Below are 27,631 nucleotides of genomic sequence, written 5' to 3' on the forward strand. Positions count from 1 at the left end.
TGATTACCATTTCCTCTCTCCAGATGCCTCCTCCACCGGCCGTTTACCTGCTCCCCCGTCTCCACCCCTCCACAGACTCCCAGGACTTTCCTAAGGCCTGCGGTGCCATCAGATCACCTCCCCCTTTCTTAGGTAGGAGGGATGTGTATGTAGGGTGTTCCCCTTCCAGGGACTTTGGAAGGAGAGCTTGGAAGAGAAAAATGTGTGCCCCAAAGGAACAAAAGATGCTCTGGGGTTTGGGAGGGGTAGGGGAAGTGACTGACCCCTCCCATGAACGAACTCTCCAGAAAATACCCACACGCCGGAAGCTTGCAGAGGGTCCCTGGAGCCTGCCGTCTGGGGCAGCTTCTCTGGGGCAGCTTCTCAGTCGACAGCTCCTGCTCTGGAAGTGCAATTTGGGTTTTCATACAGGCAGATTGTCAGAGGGGCCTTCCAGACAGCCCTCAGAGCGACTGTGTAAAGGATTCCGAGGGCTGATCCAGCACAGATTAGGACTCCCACAGACTCCAAAAGCCCCTGACAGCTCCCTTTTTTTTCCCCAGAAGGAATCCTAGCTCAAATACGGCCCTCCTCGCTTCTCCCCTCCCCTCCCCTCTCCTCTCCCCTCCCCTCCTCTCCTTCACACTCTCCATGGATCAGAGGTTAGCAAACTTCTATACAGGGCCAGATAGTATCTATTTGAGCTTTGCAGGCCAAGAGGCAGGATGGAGTTTAACCACACCCCTGTGACTTGCCCTGCCCTGAGCAGCAGTGCGCAGCCACGAGAACAGTTTCTGCAGAAGCTCCTCAGCTCTGCCTTCGTGCTGGGAAAGCAGCCGCAGACGAGATGTAAATGAACGAGAGTGACTGTGTGCCAACAAAACCTTATTTATGGACCCTGAAATTTGAATTTTATATCACTTTTGTGTGTCACAGAATATTATGCTGCTTTTGATTTTTTTTTCCCCCCAGCTATTTAAAAATGTAAAAACTATTCTTAGCTCACGGGCCGTAAAAAGCAGACTGTGGACCAGATTTGGCCGGTGGGCTGTCGTGTACCGACCCCAATCTAGGTCTGTGGTTCTCCACTGGGAAATTACCCTCCAGGTGATGTGGATGCGTATTAAATCGAGAGTCCCTGTCATAAAGGGGAATTTGCCATTTCTCAGGTGGTGCTGATGCTGCCTGTAGGAGGACCACACGCTGAGCAGCTCTGAATCTAGTCTGACTCCCACCCCCATGTTACAGATGACAAAACCGAGCCCCAGAGGTGACAGAGCTCTGTCGTGTGAACCCAGGGAGTGGCCTGTCTGTCCCAGGATGCAGAGCTGAGTGGTTTTCTATCTCTAGCCACCTTCAGAGATCTGCCCTGCCAGCTCACACTGCCTGAGGCGCTAGCTGAGACACAGGAAATGTGTGTGTGTCCCCTGCAGCCCCAAAGTGGCAGGGCTCCGGTGAGTCATTTCCCATGAGTGGAGAGGGTGCGCACTGAGGCATCCCCATGCTGTCAGTCAGCTCTCTCTTGACCACCCTGCTGTGTGCATTAGAGAAACTCCCTGCCAGCTTCGGGGACCCACAGGACGGGGACAAGGGGGGAGCTGAAGGTCCCCTCCGTGAAAAGGGAAATGGAAAGAATGAGGACTTGCACGTCACACTTATGTGATTTTGAATCCCGTGCCGTTGGTCCTAGCTGGGACCTGAAGCAAGTTACTTAACCTCTTTGAGCCTCAGTTTTTCCATCAGTAAAATGGGGAAACAGCTCCTACCTCTGCAAGGTTGCCATAAGGATTAGCGATCACATCTGTCAAGTGTCCAGCACATAGTGCAGAACTTTTGTGCTATCTTTATTGGTCACCCTGGCATTATGCCTTAACCACAGAGCCACCCGGCCACAGCCTGGATAGCCACAGAAACAGGCTATCTGATCCTCCTGGCAACACATGAAACCATGACTGTGTGGCTGTCCCTGTGGAAGCAGGCACTGTCTCACACTCCCGTGACATTCCCATTGGTGATTTGGGTTAGGGTGTGTAAGGCCTATGTCACAGCTTTGTACCTGGAGCCTTTGGATGGTCTTTGGGGTCTGGGAACCCACTGAAACCGTATGGCGATGTCTGTGAACCTGTGTAGATGTGCATTTTTCTGGGAGAGGTGCCAGCGTTTTCATCAGACCCTCAAAGGGTTCCACATTCCCCCAAAACGTAAAGGACACGTATCTATAAACACAATGTAGAAGGGAGCATTGGACTTTTGGGACAGATTCCCGGATTTGGACGTCAGCTCGCTGACCCTGGTTTATGGCCTTGGGCCCATTGCACAACACTTCATTCAGATCTGTACTGCCATTTCCTCCGCCCTAAAAACTGTAACTAGCGTACCTGTCCCGCCGATCCAGAGTCAGATGACGTCCTATGAAGGAAAACCCAGAGGAGGGCAGCCAAGCACAGGGGAGCTCTCAAAACTGCCACCAAGTGAGCAAGGGGCCTTGCGGGGGGCCACCCCGCACGGTCAGTGTGTTTGCTTCCAATTTAAATACCTGGAGGTTTTAAAACAGGCAAAACGAAGCTCTGGTGATAAGTAGGATTGTGGTGACCCTAGAGGAGGGTCAGTGAAAAGAAGGGGCACAAGAGAACTGTGGGGGTGCAGCCCACCTTCTAGTTCTTGGTCAGGACGTTGGTCGCACGCCTCTATTCCCTTTGTGAAGGGTCACCTCACTAAATGCTTAGGATTTGTGCACGTTCTTGCGTGCATGATACACCAATGAAAAGTCTTCTCAAAAAAATGTTCCACTGAAAAAAGTAGAAATCCAGTATAAAATCACCTCCTTGGGGATTTTTCTATATAATTTTCCAATGAAGTTAGCACACAGCTCGAAGAAAGAGTAACTTATATATAAACACAAATAATAGAGTAAGATTTTAAAATAATCCGAACGCCAGATTTAAGTATCTTTCTTCTTAACCCAAACTGCCAAGTGTGCTTACATAACTTTTGCTTTCTTTAATTATCTCATGGTGCCCACGGGCTGTCTCGGGCCTCTCACGCCCGTGATGGACCTGCCTTGGTCTGGCCTATTTTGAGTGGCCTGTCTGCCAGGGCGGTGGCTCTGCTGAGCACACTGGTTCAGGAGCGCTGTCTCCCCTGTGGGTTTCTCCTCTCTCCCGCATCACATGCTTCCCTCTCTCTAGCCGTCTCTTCTTATCAGCCCAGCAAACCCATCTGAGGAGGGGAGACCTTCTGACCCCACATTCCCCACCAGGAACCACCCCATTCTCTTTTCTCTTTAGAGCCAGAATTTTCCAAAGAATCGTCTCTCACAAGCTCTCTCTCTGGGTTGCTCCTGCCCCACCAGGCCAAGCATGGTCCCTGTCGAGACCACCCTATTACCAAACCCAGCGGCCGGCTCAGCCCTCGGTGCCGCCACTGTAGTGAGAAAGCAGCCATAGATGATATGCAAGCCAATGACGGCGACTGTGTGCCAACAAAACTTTATTTGTGGACACTTAAATTTGAATTTCATGCAATTTTTGTGTCACAAAATATTGTTCTTTTGATTCTTTTTCAACTGTTTAAAAATGCAGAAAACATTCTTAGCTCGCTGGCCGGCACAAAAGCAGGCCAAGGGCAGGGCTGGAGGTTATCAATCCCTGATCTTGATCCGTGGTTCTCAACTGGGGACAGTTTTGTTACCCAGGGGGCATTTGACAGTGTCTGGAGACGTTTTTGGTTGTCATGACTACTGGCATCCAGCGTGGGGGGTGGGGTGGTGAAGCCAGGAATACTGCTCACTGTCCTCCATGCACAGGCAGCCCCACAGCAAAGAATTGTGTGGCCCCAAATGTCAGCCATGCCGAGGCTGAGAATCCTGGTGTGGGCCATCTCATCTGGTCTCACGGCTTTAAGTACCACCTGCGCCAAGGGCTCTCAAATGCGTCTCCAGCCAGGACCACCCCTCTGGCCTCCAGACTGAAACGGCCATAAGCTGTTCATCGGTCCAGCGAGCCTCTGTCATGGTACAGGAAACCACTGTCCACCCATTTTGCTCTGGCCAGAAACTAGGGGACTAGCCTTGATTCCCCCCTTTTCCCCACCCCACCCCTCACATCCAATCTGCCTGCAAATCCTGTAGCTTTGACCCCCCCAAATATGCTGCTCGTCTGCCCTCTCCAGGGCCACCTTCCCTCTCTTCTGTCATGCGCATCACTTTGGGCTTGGGCTGGTCCTCGCCCTCCTCTTTGCTCTACTTTGCTTCATCCCAGATGAAACGCCTGCTGGGAGGCAGATGTGCCCCCACCAGGAAGTCACAGGAGGTGCTTCTAATGTTCCTTTCCAATGCTCCTTTCCAGTTGGGTGTGCTGGGCTGCCCAGAGGTTGAGTGAGACTCTGGGCTTGGCTCTCACCTGGAGAGTGTCTCACCTGGGTGCTCATACAGGCAGGCAGGCACTCTCATAAATGCTAGGAGAAAATATAAAGAAATAAGATTGGTCTTTGTATGTTCCCCTGAAACTAGTCTCCTTTCTAGTCACAATTCATATAAAGCACGTAGATAGATAATATGTCTCTGCGTGAGTGTATAGCCATGCTGACACAGGCGGGTTCCAGAGATAGGTGTTTCTCCAGAGTTGAGCATAGGAGCCTTCGCTGTGACACTGTGTTCACCTTTCAAGCTATCTCCAAAACTTCATCTGGTGGTCCCTTAACCAGAAGCATGGAGACCTCCATGTCCTTTGGGATTTACTGAAGCCAGGTGGTAAGCCAGGAGTGGTGCCCCAGGCGCAGGGGTCACAGGCAGATTCCCAGGGCAGCAGCAGCCCCCAAACATGACCTGCACAAACTCTAGATTCACATCTCCAGGTCTGTGGGCATCCATCTGACACCTCCCCCAGACCCCCAGACCCCTAAAATTCTGAGTGTCTGGATGGACCTATCTCCTGCTCCCTAAACCTGCTTCTCCTCCAAGAGAAGGTGCCACTGTCCTCCTGGCTGTGGCAGCTAAAGACCTGAGACCATCCCTGACTCTCTCATCACCAGCCCCCACCTGGCCAGTCCCCAGGGTCTGTGGGCAGCAGCTCTGATGCAGTTCTTGGGTTGGCCACCATTTTTCTCCCTCTCCACGCTCATCCAGCCCAAGGTCACCTTTCACCTGAATTATCCCACCAGCCTTCTGTCCGGGCCCAGCCCCCTCCTCACTCTCATCCTCCCCTTGCTCCCCTCTCTCTGTATACTCCAGGTTCACAGGACTCTCCAGGATAACCTTTCTCACAGTCTGGAATGTTCTTCCCTCCCTCCTTCTCCTGATCCCACCCTCTCCCTAGGTCAACCTTAAAGGGTCGGCTGAAAGCTCTCTCCCCCCAGGAAGGTTTCCCTGAGCCTCCTCTCCCCGCACAGGTGACAGTGGTCCCTTCTGTCAGCCACCCCGCAGCGCCCTCAGTTCTGTGCGACAGGCAGCTGCTTGGTGAGAAGAGCTGCCACTGATGGAGCTGCGCTTGCTGTGCCAGACACTATTCTAAAGATGTCACGTAGATTATCTCATTTAATCCTACTTTCCAGATGAGGAAACAGACACGGAGAGGTTGCCTGTGCACCATGATTAGTGGGTGACGGAGTCGGAACCGGCTCACTTTACAGCCTCGGTTCCCATGACTGACCTCCTTGTGCAATGTCTGTGTTTGCTACTAGACCAGCAGATCTGCGAGAACAGGATTTGTGCCTCCTTGTTGAATGAATGAATGAATGAAAAAGTTGTTGTTACTCTCCCTTCAGAGCCCCTAGAGGAAGAGTCCTCCAGGCTTCTGTGTTGCTGGGGGTGCTACCTCCCAGGGAACCCTTCTGAGCGGCTTTGCCACAGCCAGCAAAATCCAGTGTGCGGGTCTTCTGAGAGGGCCAGCTGGGCGCAAAGTCCTGTGTGAGGAAAACCTGGTTTCTGTGGACCCTACACTAGACCTAGAACTCGGTAGAACCAAATAGTTGCCCTCAGGCTGTGAGTCGAGAGCCTTCTGGCTATGGGAGTTAGAGGAGGAGGTCAGGGAAGGCTTCTTGGAGGAGAAGGGTCTTGCAGTCCATCTGCAGGGATCTGGGAAAGGGAGCCAAGGTGAGAGATGGCCGGCGGAGACAATGAGGAGCAGAAGCCCGAGGCAGATGAGGACAAGACAGGTTCAGAGGCCTGTGAACAGATGGGTTTGGCTGGACCTGAGGTCTGGGAAGGGGAGGGAGAGGGATGCAGGGCCCCAAGGGGTGGAAGTGGGCCAGCGAGCGCATGAGCACCAGGCTAAGTAAGCACTTTATCCCCTCACAGCCTGGTCGGTTGAACCCGGTAAGAATGCACGGGTAATGCAGAATATTGACTTGCATGCTCACCCATCTGAAAAGATCATCTCAGTTTTGAAAAAGAGTCACCCCATTATGAAAATTTATATTCTGCTAAGGGTGAGAAGCCAAACTTCCAGGTGCCAGTTGAATTTTCTTATCTCCAACCTTAGACTTGGCAGAGTATTTAGCGAACCCCTTTTGCGGCCCCAGGCAGCCCCAGGCCCTTTTCTCAGCCCGGGACTGTCTGCCTCTCTATTGGGTGGCTGCTGCTCGGCATACAAATGCTAATTATGCCTTTAGCACAGCCCTATTATTCTCTGCTTCATCGTCCCAGGCCCAGCTGTCCCTGCCCAGTTGGTCCTCACTTCTGCCTTGCACCCAAACCCACCACAGGAGCAGCTGAGTTCTCACCCACAGGACAGCCCTCCAGCCCAGCTTCCACGGGGAGGCCTCGAACTCCACACCCCTCACCCCACCCCAGGAGGGCTGGCACCTCTGTCTGGTAATAGGGCAACTGCAGGCATTTATTCTTCTTGAACACGGCACACCAAGATTATCGTGCAGAGGAGGACATGGTTTAAGCAAAGGTTTCTTCAGAATCCACGCTCAGTGGACGAGGAAGCGGCCAGAGTGCCCCTTCTGCAGCTCCTCAAGGCCCCTCCCCCACTCAGGTACCCTCTGAAGTCTGAGATTGGTGGGAGGGACGCCGGGTTAGCTTGGCATACCTCAAAGAACCTTCTAAGAAGCTGCTTCCCAGGCTCAAGGACAGGCGGGTTGGCACAGCCCTGTAGATAACCATGTGCCCCGATCCGTGAGCAGGTGGGGGCCCGTGGGCTGGAATGCAGCCCCTGGGCTCTGTGCACAGTGGGGCCCTTCCTCTGTGGCACTGTCCTCCTTGGTTCCCGCTGAGCCTGCAGAGAAATCAGCGTGCCAGCCTTCTTTGTAATTCTATTTCTTTGGCTTCATGAAAACAAGCCTCTTGCACCCCTAGGAGGCATCCTGTCTGTCCGAGCTGCCCACCATACCCTCATGTCTGAAACACGTGAGAGAGCAGGAAGGTGGTGGGTGTGAGGGGGACGCCTCGTCCAGGGACTTGGGTGGCTGGACAGCGGCTCGGCCGCCCAGGACAGCTTACCCAGAGGAAGAAAGGATTGTTTCGCAAGCGAGGCCCGGCGCTCTGGGCTGGCCCGCCGGCCCCTGGCATGTGGCTGGGCCTGTTAGGAAATCAAGGAGACGCTCTGTCTGCTTTCCAGCAGGCGCCACTTCTCTCTTTCCACTGCTTTGCTCAATTCACGGGCGCTGGCTCCAGGGCCAGGCTGGCGGTGGGCGGGCAGGCTGGCCCCCTCTGCCACAGGCTTGGTGCCCGGGAAGCGCCCACTCTCACCTCAGCTAGTGTTGTCACAAGGGTCCCTGGGCCAGGGCTGCAGAACCACGCTGATAAGACCAGCCAGCTATTGGTGGCCCTCTCCAGTGAGTGAGACGGCAGGGTGACCCTCAGGGAAGGATTCCAGACTGTTTCCTTCTCAGTGAGCGCCACCGCCCTTATCTCTTTTCCTGCCAGGCGGGGACTCCTCACTAGTCACACACAAAAGAAAACCCCACCCAAGACACACAACCCCCCACACACTTGAAAGGGGAATGCTTGCCTCTGGTTCCATTCAACCTACCTGGTTATCAGTCAGGGGAGTGGGGGCGGGGGTGAAAGACGTGTGCATTGACCTAACATTCCAATATTATGTATTTGGTCCAGAAGGGGGAGCAGGTTGAGAAGAGCATCCAAAGAACAGAGCCATCTTGGTGGCTGCTCTGAAAGCTCTTGGACCTGTCAATCAATTGAGATCTTTCCTGGAGGAAAAACAACCAGAGGGTGGGCCAAAAGCCAATCACAAAGTTCAGGGGCGATTGGGATAGAGATGGGGGTGGCCATGATGGGACTGAGCAGGCCAAGGGGTGGAAGACATGACTATGAATACGCATGCATCACACAGCCCCTTCCCTTGAGCGTCCTGCAGGCCTGGGGCTTGTTCCCATTTCATAGAATATGGGAATATGAATAATCTTTGGAATATGAGAACATAGAAAACTGGAGCCTTAAGATGTCAGCTGATCGCCCAGTTTACCAGGCTCGGAGCTGTGAGAACTGAGAGTAGAGGCCCAGCTGGGCAACTCCTGACTTTTCCATGCTCAGTGATCCACAGGAGAAGAGCAGTCTACCCCGAGCCGTTCAGACCCACCGTTGGGCTGCGCTTCCTGGAGGCAGAGGGCTGGCCCAGTTGACCCCTCAAGGTCTCGTTCCAGCCCAACAGTGGCTGATTCTACAAGCGAGTTGCCATGGGAACTGTAACTTTGAATTTCCTGGCTCTGGGGCTGTGAAAATCACAACCTGAACCTTCCGTTGATGTGGGTTTCTCGATTAATTTCCTGTTTGATTGTTTACTTTAGAGAGCGGAAAATGCCTTTGCAGGCAGCTAGTTCCCTCCACCAAGACGCTTATCACACCCTCCTCGCAAAGCCAGCAAGGTCAAGTCCAGGCCTCAGGTGGGTGGAGGTGGGGGGACCCAGGGATGAGGCCAGGGGCTAAGGGTGGGGAGAGGCCCCCCAAGAGCAGATGGCAGCCTGTGCCCTGCTTCGTCCTGTGCCGGTCCGCCAGGGGGTCCCAGCCTGGTGGGCGCCGGGAGAGACCTTCGAGTTAAGAGGCTGGGCCTGTGAGGGGCGTCTGCCTTCTGCCCTGAGCCCCAGGCCTGGCCCCTAGCCAACCAAACCCCTCCCCTGTCTCAGGAGCTATTTTCTGCTGAGTCAGACACAGGATTCGGTCACTCCTTCAGAGGGGCATCTGTAGGGTGCTGTGAGGGGGGTAATGGTCCCAAGTGCCACCCGACACCCAGTGCCTCTGGGCCAGGCATTCTTGGCCGAGCTCCCGGGGGAAGCTTGGAGACTAACTGCTTCTCCATCTGCCTCTCCTCCGCCCGCTCTCCCCGGGGCCCCGCCACTCCAGCAGAGAGCGGTGGACCACGTGCCCGCTACCATAATTCCATCCTTCCTGGCTCCGATCCTTGGGGAGCGGTTAGCGCTGGCAGGCTCAGGTGAGGCCTGCGGCAGGTGTCATGACCTCCTGTAATGATAACCACCTCTCACTAGGAGCAGGGCCACTTTGTCACCTTCAGAGTCCTCCTCACCCACTTTATGAACGGGGACCCTGAGGCATGAGGAAGGGAAGTGGAATAGACTGGAGGTCAGCCGACCCATCAGGAGGTAATGTGGGGGGCTCCAAACCCCTGAGCGCCCCTTCCCTTGTCTAGGTGACTATATAATGTACCATCCAAATCAGGACACTTTTGTGAGAGAAAGGGACACCCTCGTTAATTACTTTGGGATGACAGGTGAAAACCAGAACCATCCCAGGCAAACAGGGGTGTGTGGTCACCCCACTTTTTGCTGACCTCCCCCCATTAGCCTCATGTGGCGCATTCTCATGGGGCAGTGATTATGTCATTTGACTGTGGAGGCAGATGAGACCTGCATTTGCGTCCTGATTTTCTGTCACTTATGTGCTCCTGGGGAAGTCCTTTCAGTCTCCAGGCATCAGCTTCTGCAGCTATAAATGAAGATCCTACCATGGCATCTAACTCAGACAAACTGGTCTAAGGATAAAGTGTATCTTAAAATGTATGCACAGCTCAGAGCTTCACATCTAGAGCAAGCATTCAAATACGTAAGCCAGGTGAGGACGGAGGCCGCAGAAGGAGACCCCCTCTTGGAAGCCAAAGCCTCAGAGCTGCCTCAGGCATTCTCTGTTCATCCTTTAGGAGAGATCTGTGGCCGTCGGGGCAGTGAACACAGAAGGCACCACAGAGAGGACAGGCAAGGCTTCAAGGAGGAGGGAAGGGCAGTGAAGGAGAAGCTGGGAGGTGTTGACAGAAGTCAGTCGTGGCCAGCATCCCTGGGGTTTGAAACCTCGACCCAGGGTCCTGGGAACTCATAGCTGTGGAGACTTGATGAATAGAACTTGCCTCCTGTCCAGGCCACTTGCCAGGACTCGGCCCCCAAGAGGAGCCTCTGGAGCCACGGCCCTGTCCTCTGGCTCCGGTGTCTGTAGGATTCAGTGTCTGCTCTGAGCCCCAGATTACATTTCCACCCCCTGGGGCCAGCTGTGGGATGAAGCATTCTCCCATGTGACATTTACTGTGGCCACTTTGTACGGGGCGGTTTGCAAGCTCGGCAGGAAGGAGGCTAATTATTCCCTCTGGGGCGCCTGGTCCGCACTTAGGGTGCCTGCCCGCCTGCCCACCTCAGTTGGGAGGGCTGGCAGCCAGACCACAGGGCACAAGCTTGGACTGAAGTCCAGGTCAGAACCATGAATTTCCTTGACATCTGACTGTAGCTGCCGTACCAGGGCTCCTTATTAGGGTAGTGGAAAAGTGACATGGGGCAAATTCCCTTCTCCTGGGCATGACTGAAATGCAGGCAGGCACACAGTGATGAAAGTAAGTAATGAGCATGAAACAATGCTAATTTCGTAGTTGCACTGGCAGCTGGGCAGCACGAGCATTTACGCGGGTACCTATGTCCAGAGCCACCCTGTCCCCTCCTGGCCGGTTCTCAGTAGTGATACCCTTCTCTTATTTAAGGCTTATCTGTGCTCCCGATCCTCTCCTCACCTCTGATTGTCCCCCCATCCTTCTTGCATTCTGCCCACTCATTTCTGCCTCCGGCCTTTAAACATGCTCAACCCTCTCCGACTTCAACAAACATTGCCCTTCACCCTGTGCCAGTCTCTTTCTCCTAGCATCCTACCCTTCTTCTCTTCCGTAATCAAGTTCCGAAAGAAAGAAAGAGGGAGGAGGGAAGGAGAGAAAAAGACAGAGAAGAAGGAATAGAAACACCCAAGGAAAAAGAAAGAAATGATGTCGTCTTTGTGTCTTCACTTCCCGACCTCCCTCCCCAACCCCACGTGACCCCGGCTTCCACCTGCCCCTACCCTTGCACTGAAGTCATCACAGCAAATGCCGCCCCTGCTCTCCTAATCACCAAATCCAGGGGGCCCTGGTCATTGTTCATCTTACTTGACCTCTCTGAGCACTTGACACTGTTGACCTTGGACTTCCTTAAACTCTCTTGGCTTCCACAACATCACTTCTTCCTGTTCCTCTTAGCTCTCTGACTGTCCTCTCCCACCTCCTCTACCACCCTTTATTTTTATTTTTATTTTTTTTGGAGAAGAAGATTAGTCCTGAGCTATCATCTGCCATCAATCCTCCTCTTTTTACTGAGGAAGACTGGCCCTGAGCTAACATCTGTGCCCATCTTCCTCTACTTTATATGTGGGATGCCTACCACAGCATGGCGTGCCAAGCGGTGCCATGTCCACACCCGGGATCCAAACCAGTGAACCCCAGGCCGCTGAAGAGGAACGTGCACACTTAACTGCTGCGCCACCGGGCCGGCCCCTCTACTGCTCTTTAGATGTTGCTCTTTCCAGGTTTGGAGCCCTTGCCCTCTTCTCACTTTGTCTTCTCACTTTGTCTTCTCCCAGGTCATCTCATTCACACCTATGGCCTTGACTAACACTTGGCCGCTGATGTTCACAGATGCCAGTCTCCCACTAGTCATCTTCCTTGATCATCCCCAAGGACCATGGACTATTTATTTATATTTTTATATATTTATATATATTTATAACACAACTCATTCACATTCCCCCAAACCAACTCCTCATGACTTCTTAGTGTCGTTGGTGGCACCACCATTTATCCAGTTTACCAGTCTCCTGACCTGGGAGTTATCCATCTTCTATGTTGTCCTACTCCTCACCCTCACTTCTGCCTGCTAATCATATCTCCTTCCATTTTGCCTGCCTCGATTCAAGTCACCATAATTTCTCACAGCAGCCTCCTCACTGGCCTCCTTGCCTATAGTCGCACCACCACCCTACCAGCTCCAGTCTATTCTCCATGCTGTGCAAGAAAGGATCTTTCTAAAAGGCAAATGTTATCTTCCTACTTTCAGTGCCTCTCCAGTCCCTTAGGATAAAATCCAAACTCAGTAGCTTGGCATCCAGTGTCCTTTAGGATGTGGCCCTTGCCTTCATCATCATGTTCTCTCTCTCCCCCCAGCACCACATATTATAGCATCTTGAAATACTTGAAATCTTGTTATTCACCAGTGCACTCTGCTAATTCACATTTTTTGCTTTTGTGCTTATGCCATATGCTGCTGCTTACACCATATGCCTGGCATGTCGTCACCGCCATTCCATTCCATGCTCCAACCCCGTGTACCCAGCACAATCTCTCTGTACTTACACAGTGTTTAGCACATAGTAGATGTTCCATTAATGTTGTTGAAAGGATGGATGGATGGATAAGTATGTGAGTGGGTAGATGGATGGATAGGTAGATGGATGAAAGGATGGATGGGTGGATGGAAGGTTGGATACATGATGTGTGAGTGGATAGAAAGGTAAATGGATACATGGATTCATTGGTGGATGGATGGATGTATTAGGTGGGTGAATAGATGGATTAATGAGTTGGTGGGTGAGTAAATGGGTATATGGATGGGTAGACGGATAGAAGGGTGGATGGATAGATAGATGGTGGCCAATGCAGACAAAGAATAGGTAAAATCAACTCAATTTTGTTAAGGCTCAGGTTGATTATTGTCACCAATCAACAAAATTAAGAATTGTGAGCTCCAACAAGCAAAATAAGAGTTAGCTAATGTGGGAGAAATTAAAATAATTCTCTAAGAAAGAGGATGCTGACCCAGGACTCTTGAACAACTTCTAGTTCTTCTCAGATTTGCTGTCTCTCTGGCTTGTGCGAGCCACTTAACTACTATACCTTGGTTTCTCTGTCTATTAAGTAGAGATAATAATGCCTGTGGCCTTTCCCTGTCTCCACAGGAGTGTCACGAGGGTAAATGGGATGGTGCCGACAAAGTGTGTCAGATCTTCAGGGGAGATACATGTTTATGAAGATGCACATTTAATAACAATAATCACACCTGGCATTTGAATCTAGCTTTGCACTTTTCAAAACTCTTTCACATACCTTATCTCAACTGACTCTCACAACAATTCTAGGCAGGTGATTATCCCCATTCTCAAGTGAGGAAATAGGCGCAGCATGATTAAGTGGCATGCCTGGGGTTACTCTTAGTGAGTGTGCATTTTTGATGACAGCCTTTTTCAGATAGATTATCTACTTCCCTGCCTCGCTGTAGAGACCCAGGCATAATTGACCCTCTTCTTGATGACTCAAGGTCGTTATCACCAGCATCAGTTCCTGTCTTGTCCTCTAGACTTAGTGTAGATGCCTATCCAGGTCCAGCAGAGGCGCCGGTGGAGGGTCCAGACTTGTACCTGAGAGCACTCGCGACATGCAGGTGGCCACGTGCACCTCCTCACCCTGGCCACCGTTCTAGACCACATGCCACACGTTGGGGTGATCTCCCCGGGCTCTGCTTCATACTTCTCTCTCTCCCCTTTCTCTCCACTGTCAACGTCTGTGCCCATCACTGTGGCTTCCTCAGCCACCACAGACCTCCACCTCCTGCTCTAGGCTCCTGTTTCTTCTGTCTCCTCTTCCTGCAATGTCTTCCACGCTTTCAGCTTGTCCTGTCACAGCCCTGGCCCTCCTAGAGACGCAACCAGCCAATCAGAGTTCTCTGGATTTGTGCAAACCAGCCAGTCACGTGCACTCTGAAATCTTCTGCTTTACTCCCCGTTGCTGCTCCCAGACCACCCTCGACTACCCCAAAAGGAAGGAGGCTCTGCAGGCACGGTCTGAGCTAAGCTTTTACTATGTCTGCATTAGGCTCCTTGGGTTTATTCTACAAGGTTGAAACTCTGTGCTGTTGGTGAGCTGAAGGGGTCAGGGTAGGCTGGCCAGCCTGCCTCAAGTTGGCACTCCACTCCTCAGTGGTAAGGCAAGAAGTTATGACCTCCAGCATTCACCCCCCTCCAGCAGTCAGGCAGCCACACAGGGCCTTCCATCAGCACTGTCTTTCCCTCCCCATGGGGTGGCATCCCAGGCAACCAGCCTGGCTACATCCTGGGCACGCCTTGGGCAGCATGCCCATGCCCTGTGGACCTACCCCGGGGACACCAGGATGCTCCCACCAGGCTGCCTTTCTCCCTACTTGCTGTCGGGCCTCCCACAGCCTGACTCCTAGCACCCCGGCCTCTCCCTGAGGGAGGATATGATGGGTGTGCCCACAACAAGTCTCCGGCAGAGACAATAGGATAGGAATGCATTAGCTTCCGAACAAACACTGTGTGGGCTCGCACAATTGCCTTGCATTCTCGTCCAAGAAACACATTTCGCTGTTCGAGGGTGCGGGTGGCTTGCCTGCCCCAGCCCGCCCACACCCCTTTTTTGTGCCAGACACTTTGATGAGTGGGCTCCTTCTCCCCCCACCCCAGGCCTTCAACCCTGGGTTGGGTAGCCCTGCCTCCTCCATCAGTGCAAGCTTTTCTTCCAAAGAGTGATAGCAGGGGAGAGAGACAGTCCCGCCCACCCAGAGTGCCTGCCACTGCCACCCCAGTTTTGTAACCATTTTTTATTATTGTGGTAAAATATACACACATAAAATTGATCCTTTTAACCATTTTTAAATGTACAGTTCAGTGGCATTAAGTACATGCACATTGTGCAACCATCACCCCCATCCATCCCCAGAACTTTGTTCATCTTGCAAAACTGAACCTCTGTCCCCATTGAACAGTACCTCCCCACCCCACCTCCCACAGCCCCTGGCAACCACCATTCTGCTTTCTGCGTCTATGAATTTGAGTATTCCAGGTCCCTCATTTAAGGGAAAGCTTCCAGTGTTTGTCCTTTGTGACTGGCTTATTTCACTTAGCATAACGTCTTCAAGGTCCATCCATGTTGCAACATGTGACAGAATTTCCTTCCTTTTTAAGGATGAATGACATTCTCTTGTATGAATGTACCACAATTAGTTTATCCTTTCCTCTGTTGATGGACACTTGAGCTGCTTCCACCACTTGCCTCTTGTGAATAGTGCTGTTGTAAACATGGGTGGACAAGTATCTGTTCAAGTTGCCACTACTTTTTGAGACTCATCTTGGAGTTAAATAAAGCATTGTCTCCAGAAGATTTCCAAGTCGAACATAAGTAAACAAGAGAGCTTCTTGGCCCGTCAACAGACCAACAGGGATTGGTTTATCCAAAAACTAGCTGCCCCTTAGCAAAAAGCAGAGCCCTGAAGAAAAGCAACACAGAACAGGTAAGTTTTGGCCAAAACTGAAAAGAGTGGAAAGTTCCAGCACTTGGGACGCTGCCCGAAAAAGACAAGTCAAGGATGGATTCCTGGGAAGTCACTGACGACCCAGAGGTGTGGGAGCCTCTAAGGGTGACACTGAGAGGGGTCCGGGGAGGGAGCCCCTGTAGAGCTGTGTCAAGGGCTCCCCAAGGCGAGGCAGGCCAGCCTCTTGTTAGACCACAGAGAGCAGCAGGGTGCGACTTGCTGTCTGTGATGGGGGCCAGCGTTCCCTCCGGTGGAGGCGTGGAGGGAGACCCTCTGACGTCTCTTCAGCTCGAAGGCTCTGAGAGTGCGCTCTTAAGAGGTGGCCATAAGAAGCCAAGTCAGCGTTTGGGGGGAAAGCCCGGCATGGTCTGCTGCCACCAGCACCCTTCATGAATGCGTCCCAGCGACTGTGAAGGAAAGTAGAGTCCCCATGCTTCCCGGCTTCCTGGGGAAAACCCAGCAGGCCGTTTGCAAGAGCACCTATCACGCCGTGTGATTTGGGCTTAACATAGACTTTTCCGAACCACCAAGTGAGAGAGAAGTTGGAGGAGAGGCTCTGGGGTGAAGAGCCTGCCGACAGCTCTGCTGGGCAGCCCACAGCAGGCCACCCTCACCCTGAGTCTGTCCCCTGCCCCACAGCTAGGAGCCCAGGGCCCCGCCAGCAAGGGAGCAGGGCAGTGACCATGGGCAAGGCCCCCAGGCACGCACAGGGGAGAAAGGGACTTGAGTTGGAAGTCACAAAGATGCAGGGGAGAGAAGAGAAAGAAGAGGAAGACACGGACCCGCCCTGGAGTTCCGAACCGTCACCGGGGAGCAGACGGAGGGCAGGCAGGCCTCAGCGGTGGAAGAAATGAGGAGAAGGACACACTTGCTCGTCAGGGCAACATGCTCGGCTGGCGAGAACACACAGGCCCCGGGAGGCTGTCCACGCAGCGTTGTCAGAAGCCTGGAGGGCCTCTTGGAGGGAGAAACAACTACATCTCAGAGCATCTGGTACTTGCCAGGCCTGGCTCTTCATGGTAGTTCTCATAAAGTTACCTCACTTGTCCCAAAACCCTAAAACCCCTAAGAAGCTGATCTCAGGACAGAACATGACCCCAGGTTCATCCCCATTCACCATGACACAAGCATTTATTGAGCACCTACTGTGTGTCCACCAACGTGCTAGGTGCATCTGGAGCCAACCCCTCTCTTCCTTCCTGTAAGCTCCTGGTTCTGCCAGCTTCCTACTTCCCCACTCAGCTGCCACCACCCACTCTATCTCTAGGAGTAACCTTCCCACCAGATACCCCACTTTCCCCCCTTCTTTTGTGACTTCTACCAGTCATTTTTATTTTAGGGAATTTTTTCCCCCACTAAGCATTATTAGAAACCTATGAGGAGACAAAGTCACCATCAGAAAGAAATTCCAGCAAACCTCACAGAGTTCTCCTAGGATATAGGAGTCCCGATCTTCCCCGCGGAGTACAGGGGCTAGGCCCACCCGCCCCCACGCCATCCAGACAGTCAAGGACTCTCCCTGTCCATGAACCAGCCCCTCCCAGAGCAGGCAGGTTGGATGCTGGACCACGCGACGTTGGTAGGCCTGCTGCAAGGTGAGTCACCTCCTTCCAGCCTTTTCCAGAACCTGCTTCCTGGTCTTCCCTCTGGCGTAGAAGGGCAGCAACAGCCATGTGCTGCAGAGTATTCCACTGTGTGGATGTATCGGAATTATTTAACCAGTTGCCTTGTCGGTGGCCATTCAAGTTATTTGCAATAGTGCAGTGAAGGCCTTGCATCCATGATATAGTGCATGCGTGTAGGTACACATGTAGGATAAATTCCTAGACGGTGTATTGCCAGGTCAAAGGGTTTGTACACTTGCAATAGTTACAGCGAATTGTCATCTAGAGAGTTTTACCAACTTCTCTTTCCACAAGCACTGTATGTCCGCAGACACAGCGATTATCATTTCATGCCACGTCCCCTTTAGCAAGAGGCACGTGTAGGGTGGGGGATCCACGTCCCCATCACTGTCGCCTTTTCTACTGTGTGCACCAGGGTGACTTGCAGATGGCAGCCCATCAGAGTTAGCCTTTTCCCACTTGCAGACTCTCCAAGCTGGGTGAGTTTTCTCCCTGCCTCCCCGAGCATCTCTGTTAACAAGTACTTCGAGTGCTTACTGTGTGCCAGGCACAGTGCCAGGTGCTGGGGAGAGCAATGGACAAAACAGAGGCCCTGGCTTCGTGGAGCCTGCCTTCTAGTCCCGGGAGACGGACAGCAGATGACAAGTAGCTAAAATGTCAGGGGTGAGGTCTGCCACAGAGAGCAGCGAGCCGGGGGTGGGCGGGGGCGATCAGTTACACCCAGGCTGGTCAGGGAAGCCCTGGCCGATGAGGTGCTATTGGGGCAGAGCCCTGAATCAAGTGAGGGAGAAAGGTCTGCAGATATGCAGTGGCCGAGAATTCCTGGGTAACAAGAGCACAAAGGCCCGGAGTCAGAATGTGTCAGTGGGTAGAGCACACGTACTGATGGCCGTCAACACCTGTCACCTTGCGTCGCCCAAACCATTCCCTCCGCTGGATTGTCCCTTGCTCTCTGCCTGCTTTTCATTTGAGCAGCCAAGGTCTACCTCTGCTCGTTCTTCCCAAAATGATTTCTTTTCTGCTTGTCTGCTGAGAGCCCAGTTCTCGCCCCACTTCTGATCGAGGTACAAATAGGAAGGAGGTCTGGTCCCTGAGAGTATCTCTGGTCGGTGCAGCCAGCACTGACTTGTCCCCTAGACTCCTGCGGCCTCAATGGCCTACACGCTCATCAGGCAATCAGCAAAGACTACGCTGGATCTTCAGCCCTCCTGAAGCAGATGCTGTAACTCCTGCGGGAGGGCCCCTGGGCCGGGCGGATGGATGCAACATGACAAGAGAAGGGTGGGGGTGAGGAAGGTGTGTGGGATTTGGGTTTTGAACCAGCAGTGGCAACAGTCCGCCTGGTTATGTGTGATTTCACCTGTCCTTGAACACCTCGTGCCCGGGTCAAACCCCTTGACTCCAGTTCTCGGTTGGTGGGCAAGGAAGCTGACCTAAAAATGTCTTCCTCTCTTGTGCTCTGCTCACCCTCCACTATCTCTTCAAAACAAAAACAATGCATAAATCATATCCAACATTTAGCAAATGCCTTCTGTTGCCAGGAGCTGTGCTAGGTGTTAAAAAGGGCAGCAAAGATGAATGTGGCCCTGCCCCTGCCTTCAGGAAGCCGGCAGCTCACACTGCAAAGTGTGTCTTCACCTGCGTGGAACCCAAGTGGGTGGGTGGGAAGGCCAGGGAACACTCGCCGGAATGAGAAGCAGGAGAGGGCATCATGAGCTGGAACAATCTGGAAGTCTCCAGGGAAAGCTGGGAAGTGGCCTGGGCCCCGAAGGATGGGGAAGTGTGCAGAAAGTGGAGGGTTCCAGGGGGTGGAGAAGTCACCTGGAGCAGGTCATCTAGGTGTGGTGTCATCTGATGGATATGATGGTCCGTGTGGTGGAGGATGGGGTGGAGAAGGAACTGAGGTGGATTTAGGGGTTGGGAGAGGCGCTAACCAGCACAGGGGACAGTGGAAGAAGTGGTCAACACGGTTTGGGGAGAACAGGATGCTAGAGCTTCTCTGAAGCTGTACCTGGAGAGAGTTTCTACTGGGGGTCCAAGAAAAAAATGAATTTTTTTAAAAAGTAGAAAATAACAAATGTTGGTGAGGATGTGGAAAAATCAGAACGCTCAGATGTTGCTGGAGGGAATGTAAAATGGCACAGCCACTGTAGAAAACAGTTGGTCAGTTTCTCAAAAAGCTAACCATGGAGTTCCCACAGGACCTAGCAATTCCCCTCCTGGGTGTGTACCCAAGAGAAGTGAAATGTATGTTCCCACAAAAACCTGTACATGAATGTTCATAGCAGCTTTTCTGATAGTAGCCAAAAAGTGGAAACAACTCAAATGTCTGTCAACTAATGATAGATACACAAAACGTATTGTGAACATACAATGGAATATTATTCAGCCATAAAAAGGAATGAAGAACTGATAATAGGCTACAACATGGATGAACGTTAAAGACGTGATGTTACGTGGAAGAAGCCAGTCACCAAAGACCACATACTGTTTGATTCCATTTATATGAAATGTCCAGCATAGACGAATCCATAGAAACAAAGGAAATTAGGGGCTGCCAGGGGATAGGAAAAAGGGACCAGCTGCTAGTGGGTATGGGCCTCTTTTGGGGGCGATGAAAACGTTCTGGCATTAGATAGTGGTGATGGTTGCACAACCTTGAATATACTACAAGTCACTGAATTGTATACTTAAAAATGGTGAATTTGGGGCTGGCGCGGTGGCGCATGGGTTAAGTGTGCACATTCTGCTTCAGCAGCCCAGGGTTCACCGATTCAGATCCCAGGTACGGACATGGCATCGCGTGGCATGCCATGCTGTGGTAGGCGTCCCACGTATAAAATAGAGGAAGATAGGCATGGATGTTAGCTCAGGGCCAGTCTTCCTCAGCAAAAAGAGGAGGATTGGCAGCAGTTAGCTCAGGGCTAATCTTCCTCAAAAAAAAAAAAAAATGGTGAATTTGATGTTACGTGAATTATATCTCAATTTAAAAAGAGAGAGAGGGGCCGACCCCATGGCCTAGTGGTTAAGTTCGGTGCACTCCACTTCAGCAGCCCGGGTTCGGTTCCCAGGCACAGACCTACACCACTCATTGGCAGTCGTGCTATAGTGGCGACCCACATACAAAAGAAAATAGAGGAAGATTGGCAACAGACGTCAGCTCAGGGCTAATCTTCCTCAGCAAAGAAAAACAGAGAGAGAGAGAGATTGAGAGAATGAAATGAGGCAGGTAGAGGGAAATCCAAACAGGGACACGGCCAGCCCCAGGCCTGAGCAGCCTGGCCACGGCCTTGGTCAGGCAGCAATTCCAGCCTCTGGGGAAGTCAGTGCAGGCGTAGTTTTGCAAAAGAGCACTTTGGTTTCTGGAAGTCCTACAGCCAGGGCCCAGGAGTTCCTGAGACCACCACTGAGCCTCCCCTCACCCAGCAGGAAGTCTTTAAGCTAATTTCATTTCTCCGAGGACTTTCGCTGACCAGTTGTTAACAGCCGATGATCCCAACATACTTGCTACTGCCTTCAAACCCACCTGCAGCCTTGCTCCACCGTGGTCTCTAATCGCAGCCTTCCAACCTGGCCGGGGCACCCGGGCTCCATGACCACAGCTGTCCTCCAGTCGCTTAAACCCCCTGTGAGAAATCACAGCTTCCTGGTGCAGCGTTCCTGCCACCCTCTGACCTTCATGGGCTCTCCCTCTGGCCCGTGCCTTGGAGATGCTTGTTACAGGCTGCATGAGGGCTAGGTCTGGGCGGACCGGCTGCAGGGGGCTGGGAGCAGGTGCGCAGCCCCTAAGTGGTGCTCTCTGCCCCTCTCTTCACAGCTCCTGCAATCTCAGGATGTGAAGGAAGATGCCGTTCTGTGCTGCTCGATGGAGGTAAGCAGTGAGGCTCAGACCTGGTGCGCCCCTCATGCCTTGTGCCTCGCAGTGGGAGGGGCATGAGGCTCCTTGGAGGCGTCCACAAGTCCAGGGCAAGGGTGTGTCAAGAGTGCTGGTGGGGGATGGCTTCCTGAGTGGTCATGGACTTCTGCATCCAGAATTGTCAACCCCAAGCCAGAGTACATGTTAATGGGGAGACCAGCACGCAGCAGGTTGGAGGGAGAGAATTGCTGGTTCTCAAGAGGGAAGGACCAAGTGCTGGCACTGTCCACTTTCCCTCTGCCCCCAAGACCACCTTCTCCATACAGCAGGCACAGCGCACAAATGACATAAGAGATTCCAAGGGACTCCCTGCCCCCAAATACCTCCCTTGGCTTTGGCGGTGTGGGGTTTGGGGAAGGTGCCTGAGGCTCAAATCCCTCGTGTTGATGCTGTGTGCTTCCAAGCAGCCCCATTGGCAGGTGTCACTCTGTCCCCAAAGTGTGGCTCATTGCAACCCTTCCTCCTCTGGGACCTTCCTTCAGACACTTGGCTCTGGCCCAGTCACGGGGGCAAAGCTTTGCCCTCAGAAAACACCCAGAGTCATTCCAAGTGAAGTGCAGGGAGGAGAGGCTCCAGCCTGAGCACCCAGGGCATGTGAGGGCTGTAGGCCCACCTCTCTGATGGCTTCTGCCAGACTGCCTCCCTGGCCACTCCCAAGGAGCTCAGAGGCCAGAAGTGCTGGGAGCACAGACAGCAGCCTTAGGTCAATGGGACGGTCACTCCGCTCATTTCTTCACCTCTAGCTGGGTACCCTTCATGGGGCTTGGAACAGGGAAGATGGGAGAGGGAGGAGAAAGCATGGCCCCTGCCCCAGACAGCTTCCCACCTGGCTAGGGATCCGTCACACACATGCACACACACACACACACACACACACACACACACACGCAGAGCGGATGGGGCAATGTAGAGAAGTATGTACAGAGCACACCTCCCTGAGGAGTCAGGAGAGAGGTCAGGGCGGGCTGGGGAGGTCAAGGAAGGTTTTGTGAAGAAGGTACAGCCTTGAAAAATGGGTGGGATGAGTCTGGGGATGAGACGGAGAGGAAGATTGAGGTCATATGGAGAGGACCTGTAGGGGCTGCTGGCTGAGGTGGGCTGATCCAGAAGACTGGGTCTCCTTCCCCACAGGGGCTTTTGAAGATCATGGGGTCTCTCTTGAGGGCAGGCCTTCTGCCTCAGTTCTTATTTCTCTCCTCCCCTTCGTGTCACAAGTGTGGGCAGAGGTCAGGGGAGCAAGGAGGTGGGATTGGGGGCGGGAGAGAAGGAAACAGAAATAGGAGCTCTCATCGCTGCTCTCAGGTTCCACACGGACACACGCAGGTAATAATGACTAAGCTCGTTTCCAGAGAGACATCCTAGCAAGTGAAAATTAACACGGTGCAAGCTGATCACCTTTGAAGGGAGCAGTCACACAGTCATTGCAGGTGTGGGTGGTAGGCAGGGAAGACTTCCTGTAGGAGGGGAGGTGAGTAGGTGAAAAGGAGAAGCAACATGTTCCTGGTGAGGCTCTTTGCAGCCCTGGGCAGCAGGCGATACCCTGATCCCTTTTGTCCCGCTGGCAGATTGGGGGTTAAGTGTGGGCTCTCACAGTTGGCTGTTTCCACCCTCCCTAGTCTCTGTCCTTCTCCCTGGCACAGAGGCCTGGGCCTGCACTTTCCTGAGATAACCCAGCTATTTCCTGTCCTTGCCCCCAGCCCACCTAACCGAGGTGGGTCAGGGATCATTGTGGGACCCAAGTCCTGTCCTAACTCCCCTTCTCTGCCTGCAGCTGCAGAGCACAGGCCGGCTGCTAGAGGAGCAGCTGCCCGAGATGATGACCGAGCTCCTGGCCAGCGCCCGCGACAAGATGCTATGCCCCTCGGAGTCGATGCTGACCCGGTCGCTACTCCTAGAGGTCATCGAGCTCCATGCCAACAGCTGGAACCCTCTGACGCCCCCCATCACGCAGTACTACAACAGAACCATCCAGAAACTGACAGCCTGACAGCCAGGGGGCCTGGCAGGCGGCCCGCGGGCAGCTGGGGCCCTGGTGCACAGGGCCAGATGGACAGGCGGGAGGACAGGGGTGGCCCTGGCGGGAGAAAGAAATGGGGAGGAAGGCAGGCAGAGCCGGCGGCCAGTCTGGAGCCAGACGGGGAAGGGATCAAATCCCTAGGAGGCGTCCCTCCCAGCTGAGCCCCCCCCAGCCCCGAGCATGCGGCAGCTCACCCCAATAAGGGAAGCATGTTTATTTTCCGTGTGGCCCCGGCCCTCCCCCTCCTCACTCCCGCTCCTCCCCGCCCCCTCCCATCAAACGCGTCCCCCACAGGGCTTTGTGTGAGGGATTCATCTCTGTGACTCCTCCGAGGCCTTGGCAGCCCTGCGCGCGCGCCAGGGTACCGCTTGGGTCAGAAAGGACCTCAGAAGGCTGAAAAAGTGGGTCGGAGACGGGCTTGCATTGTTCCCGCATGCTGTCAGCCGCAGTCGCCAACTGGCAGCAGGCGACGTGTAGCAGATGTCCGGGAGGACAAAGGCAGGCACGGTCCCCACCAGCCGCCCGTAATTGACGGCCTTTGTCCGCCATGGTCGAGCTCGGGGACAGAGGCGTCTCCTCTGTAACCTTCACGCTCCACCCTCCCGGCGTCCAGTTCCTCCTCCCTCAGCCCCCACGCTGAGGCCTCGGGGGTCGGGAGCAGGGAGGGGAACGGAGTTTGCAGTTCCACTGGCACTCTTTTGTTTTATTGTTTTATTTTTCCGAAGTCAGCTGCTTTGAAGTCTCCTCTGTCGATGAAAAGAGCCCGCGATGCGATCACACAGTCAGCCCCGCGAGGACCCCCTGATTAGTGGGAGATCAAACCCGACCCCCTCTGGAAGGATTCTAGCCACAGACAGCTTGCCAGTAGCCAATTAGGGTAATTGAAAACTTCTGCCCCGGCAGGGGTCCCCACTGGAACCCCGTGCTCCTCAGCCCCTGGCTTCCCGTACCTCTGTACCTCTGTTCTCTCTTCTTCTAGCTCCGCTCTCTCAAAGGGCTGATAGTGTTGCCGCTGGGAGTGCATCAAACCCCGTCCTGGCCCGGGGCCTTGTGGTGAACTGGGCACAGGACAGGGCTGGCAAATTAAAACCAAAACACTAGGTGATGTTTTCGATCCACACACAGGTCTTGTCCCAAGCTCTTACTCGGGGGAGAGAGGTGGTGGGGGCTGCCTGACCCCCCCGGGACGTGGAGATTAGCTATGGACTGGCTATGTCACTGCGCTAGCCTCATCACAGGCAGGATCCCAAAGACCAGACCTCCCGCAGCCAGAGTCCGTGTGCTCCAGGAGGACTCTGGGCACTGCAGCCCAGGGCTGTCGGGAAAGGATGCATTCACTGAGGCAGGAGCAGGCAACCCGGTGACCCGACCAGCTTTCCAGGCTGGGAACAAGGCTGGGGTTTCTTGGAAGGGCCAGGTCCTGGGGAGCTAGCTCCTTCTCCGATGGCTAGAGAGAAGGATGCGAGTCGGGCCCTGGGAGGCTGGCTTTGGGTTGTTGCTGGCGTCTGCACAGCCCCATCTCTGGGTCCGGAGCCCACACTTTGATGAGCCCCTGGAAAATGACCTCAGAGCCCAACAGCTTCCTTATTTGCTCCTTTGTTGAGGCCAGTCAGTCCCTGGGTCCCCTCGGAGGCCCCCCTGGCTGCCCGGCCGGTCCAGTCATTCTGGCCAGCAGGTGAAGGCTGGAGGAGGTTTCCCTTTGTGGACTCCGAGGCTGGGAGAGCAGGCAGGGTGGCACAGGGAGATGTTCCTCAGTCCTCACCGGCTTTCCCCATCAGCTGCAACCTGCCTTCCAGCCCCAGAACAGGAGCCCATGCCGGTCCCCATAGAGAGCCTGTTGGGGACAAGGTGTGGGGGCACAGGTTTCTCTGGAACGTGTCTGTAGCCTCTGCCGGGAAGCCCGTGCTGTCCCTGCCCCGGCCTTCGCCTTCTCCCTCCCTCCTCCCAGGCTTTCTCAAGCTTCTCCTCTCTGCCTTTCCTCCTCGCCCCACACCTTCTGCCCAGCCTGGGGCCCAGGGACACCAGCGCCTCCACAGGAGGCCTTGAGGGAAGAGCTGGGCCGATGTTAGGATGCTCTGAGAGGACGCTGGGGAAATCTTGGTCTCATAGAGTCAGGCAGCCCCAGCCAGGCAAGCCCCCGCTCCCTGGCAGCCATCAGAGAGTGGCACCTGTGCTGAGATGAGCCTTGTTTCCCTCGAGTGGGGTGTGTGTGTGTGTGTGTGTGTGTGCACGCACGCGCACGTGTGCGGGTGTGGGTGGGTGGGTGCGTGTGTGAGCACATTTGCTGAGAACGAAGCAGGGCCCAGAGGACAAGAGAGGCCCAGGAGTGGGGGCATAAGTCAAGGAGGTGGGGAATGGGTCTCCCACCCCTACCTTGGGCTCAGAGAGTGAGCTTCATGAAGGCGCCCCAGACGGAAGGTGCTCAGGGGGCCCATGTTCCCTGGAAAGCCAACACAGATAGCCTCGTGGGCACCATGGGCCTAACGCCCTTTCCTCCTCACGGCCCTCCGTGGTGGGCCTGCCTCAAGGCCCACCCCTCCTTAACTGTTAGGACCAGGGTGTGAAGAAGTGAGATATAAATATGTATACATATATAAATATATTTTTAATTACGTGTCTGTCAACGGTGGCTCCAGACATATGGTTTGCCTAGTTTATTCCATTGCTTGAAAGCGCTTCCTGGCCAATCCGAATAACAATTTAGGCCGTTTTTCTAAATGCAGGTTGCTGCTACTTTTTCAGACATGGAAGGAAAACGTTTAAAAAAAAAAATTTTTTTTAAAGGAAATAGCAGTAAGGCCTCAAATCTGAGACTCTGAGGCAGCTTCCCACGGGAGACTCCCCAGACAGGAACTGGGGCGCAGAAGTGAGAGCCCTGCAGGCCTCCGCCCCCTCCTCAGGCCAGACGCCCCCTCTGCTGACTGAGGAAGCCATGTCCAGGTGACCTCCGAATGTATTCGATGGGAGGCCGGGCTGGATATTGCATTTCTGAGGTTTGTGTTGTTCCCCTCGCTCGCCCGCAGCTTTCTTGGCGCGTTGAAGAGGCAAAGTCCGGCCATCTGATGTTGATCCTGTCTCGGTCTCTCCCCTGCCAGTCAAGACGAGGTAGTCATTGTTTTCCTCCCAGGCAGCCGGCCTGCTCGCCACAGTCCTGCTCGCCGCGGCCTTGTGGCTGCCTAAACTCCGGGACCGCAGCCCCAAGAAGGCTCCCGGGCTCCCCTGGACAAGGCAGGAGCCCCACCATCCTCCCTGGGGAGTGTGCACCCTGCAAACCCAGTTTCGTCTGTTCGTCCTTCCGTAACCAGTCTGTAAACCTTTAAGGTTTGGGGATCGTTCTGTCCATCCATGTAAATGTAAATGTCGGCTGAGTCGGTATTTATTCTAATTTTTATTTTATTTTATTTTTCTCTGAGGGAGGAGGGGGGGTGTGGGAAATGTACCACTGATCACGCCCTGGGCAGCTGCAGGGGTGGGGGCCCAGACAGCCGGACTGGCCGCGAGGAGCAGCCCCATGGGACCGCCCCAGACGCCAAGTCCCAGCCTCTTATCTGACATCGGAAACTGGCCAGGGTTCCTCATGTGACAGACTCTTGGGGCCTGCTCGTGGAGTCTTGACCCTCAGCGGCTGGGCCCTCTGTTGGGAAACCTCTGTCTGGGCCTGTGAGGTCACAGATCAGAGACAAGACAACTTTCCCCTGCTTGGGACACTTGCACAGAAGGGCTGCCTGTCTCGCCTGAGCCAGCTGGGAACCTGGCGACAGGACCTACCTCCCTGGGCAGGGGCCTGGGGCTTCCCGCCAAAGCTGCAGTGGAATCCTGCTCACGCAACCACCTTCCCCCCTCAGTATGTCCTGCTTTCCAGCTGAACCCAAACTACAAGTGGGTTTAAAAAATAAACAACACCAAAAAACAAAAATGCCCTGAATCCGTGTTCTTTGTGTGTTTGGCAAAGCCTTTCCCAAAGGCTTCTGAACCTCAGCTGGCGCTGGCAGAGGCCTCAGAGGAGCCCCTGCCCGGCTGATGGGCTAATGAGAAGATTCCCCACAGTTTGGCCGCTGTGGGGAGCCGGGGCAGAGTCCAGGGCCTGGGGAAGCTTGTGAAAGAGTGGTCCATGAGAACATGGGTGAGGACAGTTATGCCCTCCCAAAGCTGGGACCTATGGCCTGTCCAAGGTGGCAGGATGAGGCCAGTCCTGCAGAAAATGGTGTTCACACTGAAGATTTGGTTTACTCCATGTTTAACATCGCCCCCCACCCCAAAGCCCACACCTCCCTTGGAAATGTCACTGTGGCATTTGGCAATAACTCATTTAAGAAGACTGCGACTTGTACCTAGCAGCTTCTAAAAGTCAGCAGCAAGTGACTGTCCAGTCCCGGTGGGCCAAATCAGTCTTTCATCAAAGGGGCCCAAAGGGCCCCAGTGATCTAGTTTCCTGTGATGACATGGCCCTTGTTTTGCACAATCCCTTTCATGGCAAGACACCGGGGACACTGCCTCCTGGTAACAGATCCC

At 53.8% G+C, this 27,631-nt stretch overlaps 1 protein-coding gene across 41 annotated transcripts in view; it reads left to right on the forward strand.

Annotated features, from left to right (window-relative positions):
- The window catches only part of CTIF (cap binding complex dependent translation initiation factor), a 297,253-nt gene extending 270,218 nt beyond the window's left edge, over positions 1 to 27,035 (forward strand). For 31 of the 41 annotated variants that reach the window (XM_070630175.1, XM_070630164.1, XM_070630168.1 and 28 more), the window contains 2 exons: positions 21,004 to 21,057; positions 22,874 to 27,035. In XM_070630175.1, coding sequence (XP_070486276.1) covers positions 21,004 to 21,057; positions 22,874 to 23,089 — 270 coding nt within the window. In that variant the 3' untranslated portion in view covers positions 23,090 to 27,035. The remainder of the gene's footprint in view (positions 1 to 21,003; positions 21,058 to 22,873) is intronic. The other 10 variants (XR_011542724.1, XR_011542725.1, XR_011542726.1 and 7 more) reach the window with 1 other exon arrangement.
- The last annotated feature ends 596 nt before the right edge of the window (positions 27,036 to 27,631 follow it).

The sequence above is a fragment of the Equus przewalskii genome, chromosome 7, assembly GCF_037783145.1.
Source record: "Equus przewalskii isolate Varuska chromosome 7, EquPr2, whole genome shotgun sequence".
In the NCBI taxonomy this organism is placed as follows: Eukaryota; Metazoa; Chordata; class Mammalia; order Perissodactyla; family Equidae; genus Equus; species Equus przewalskii.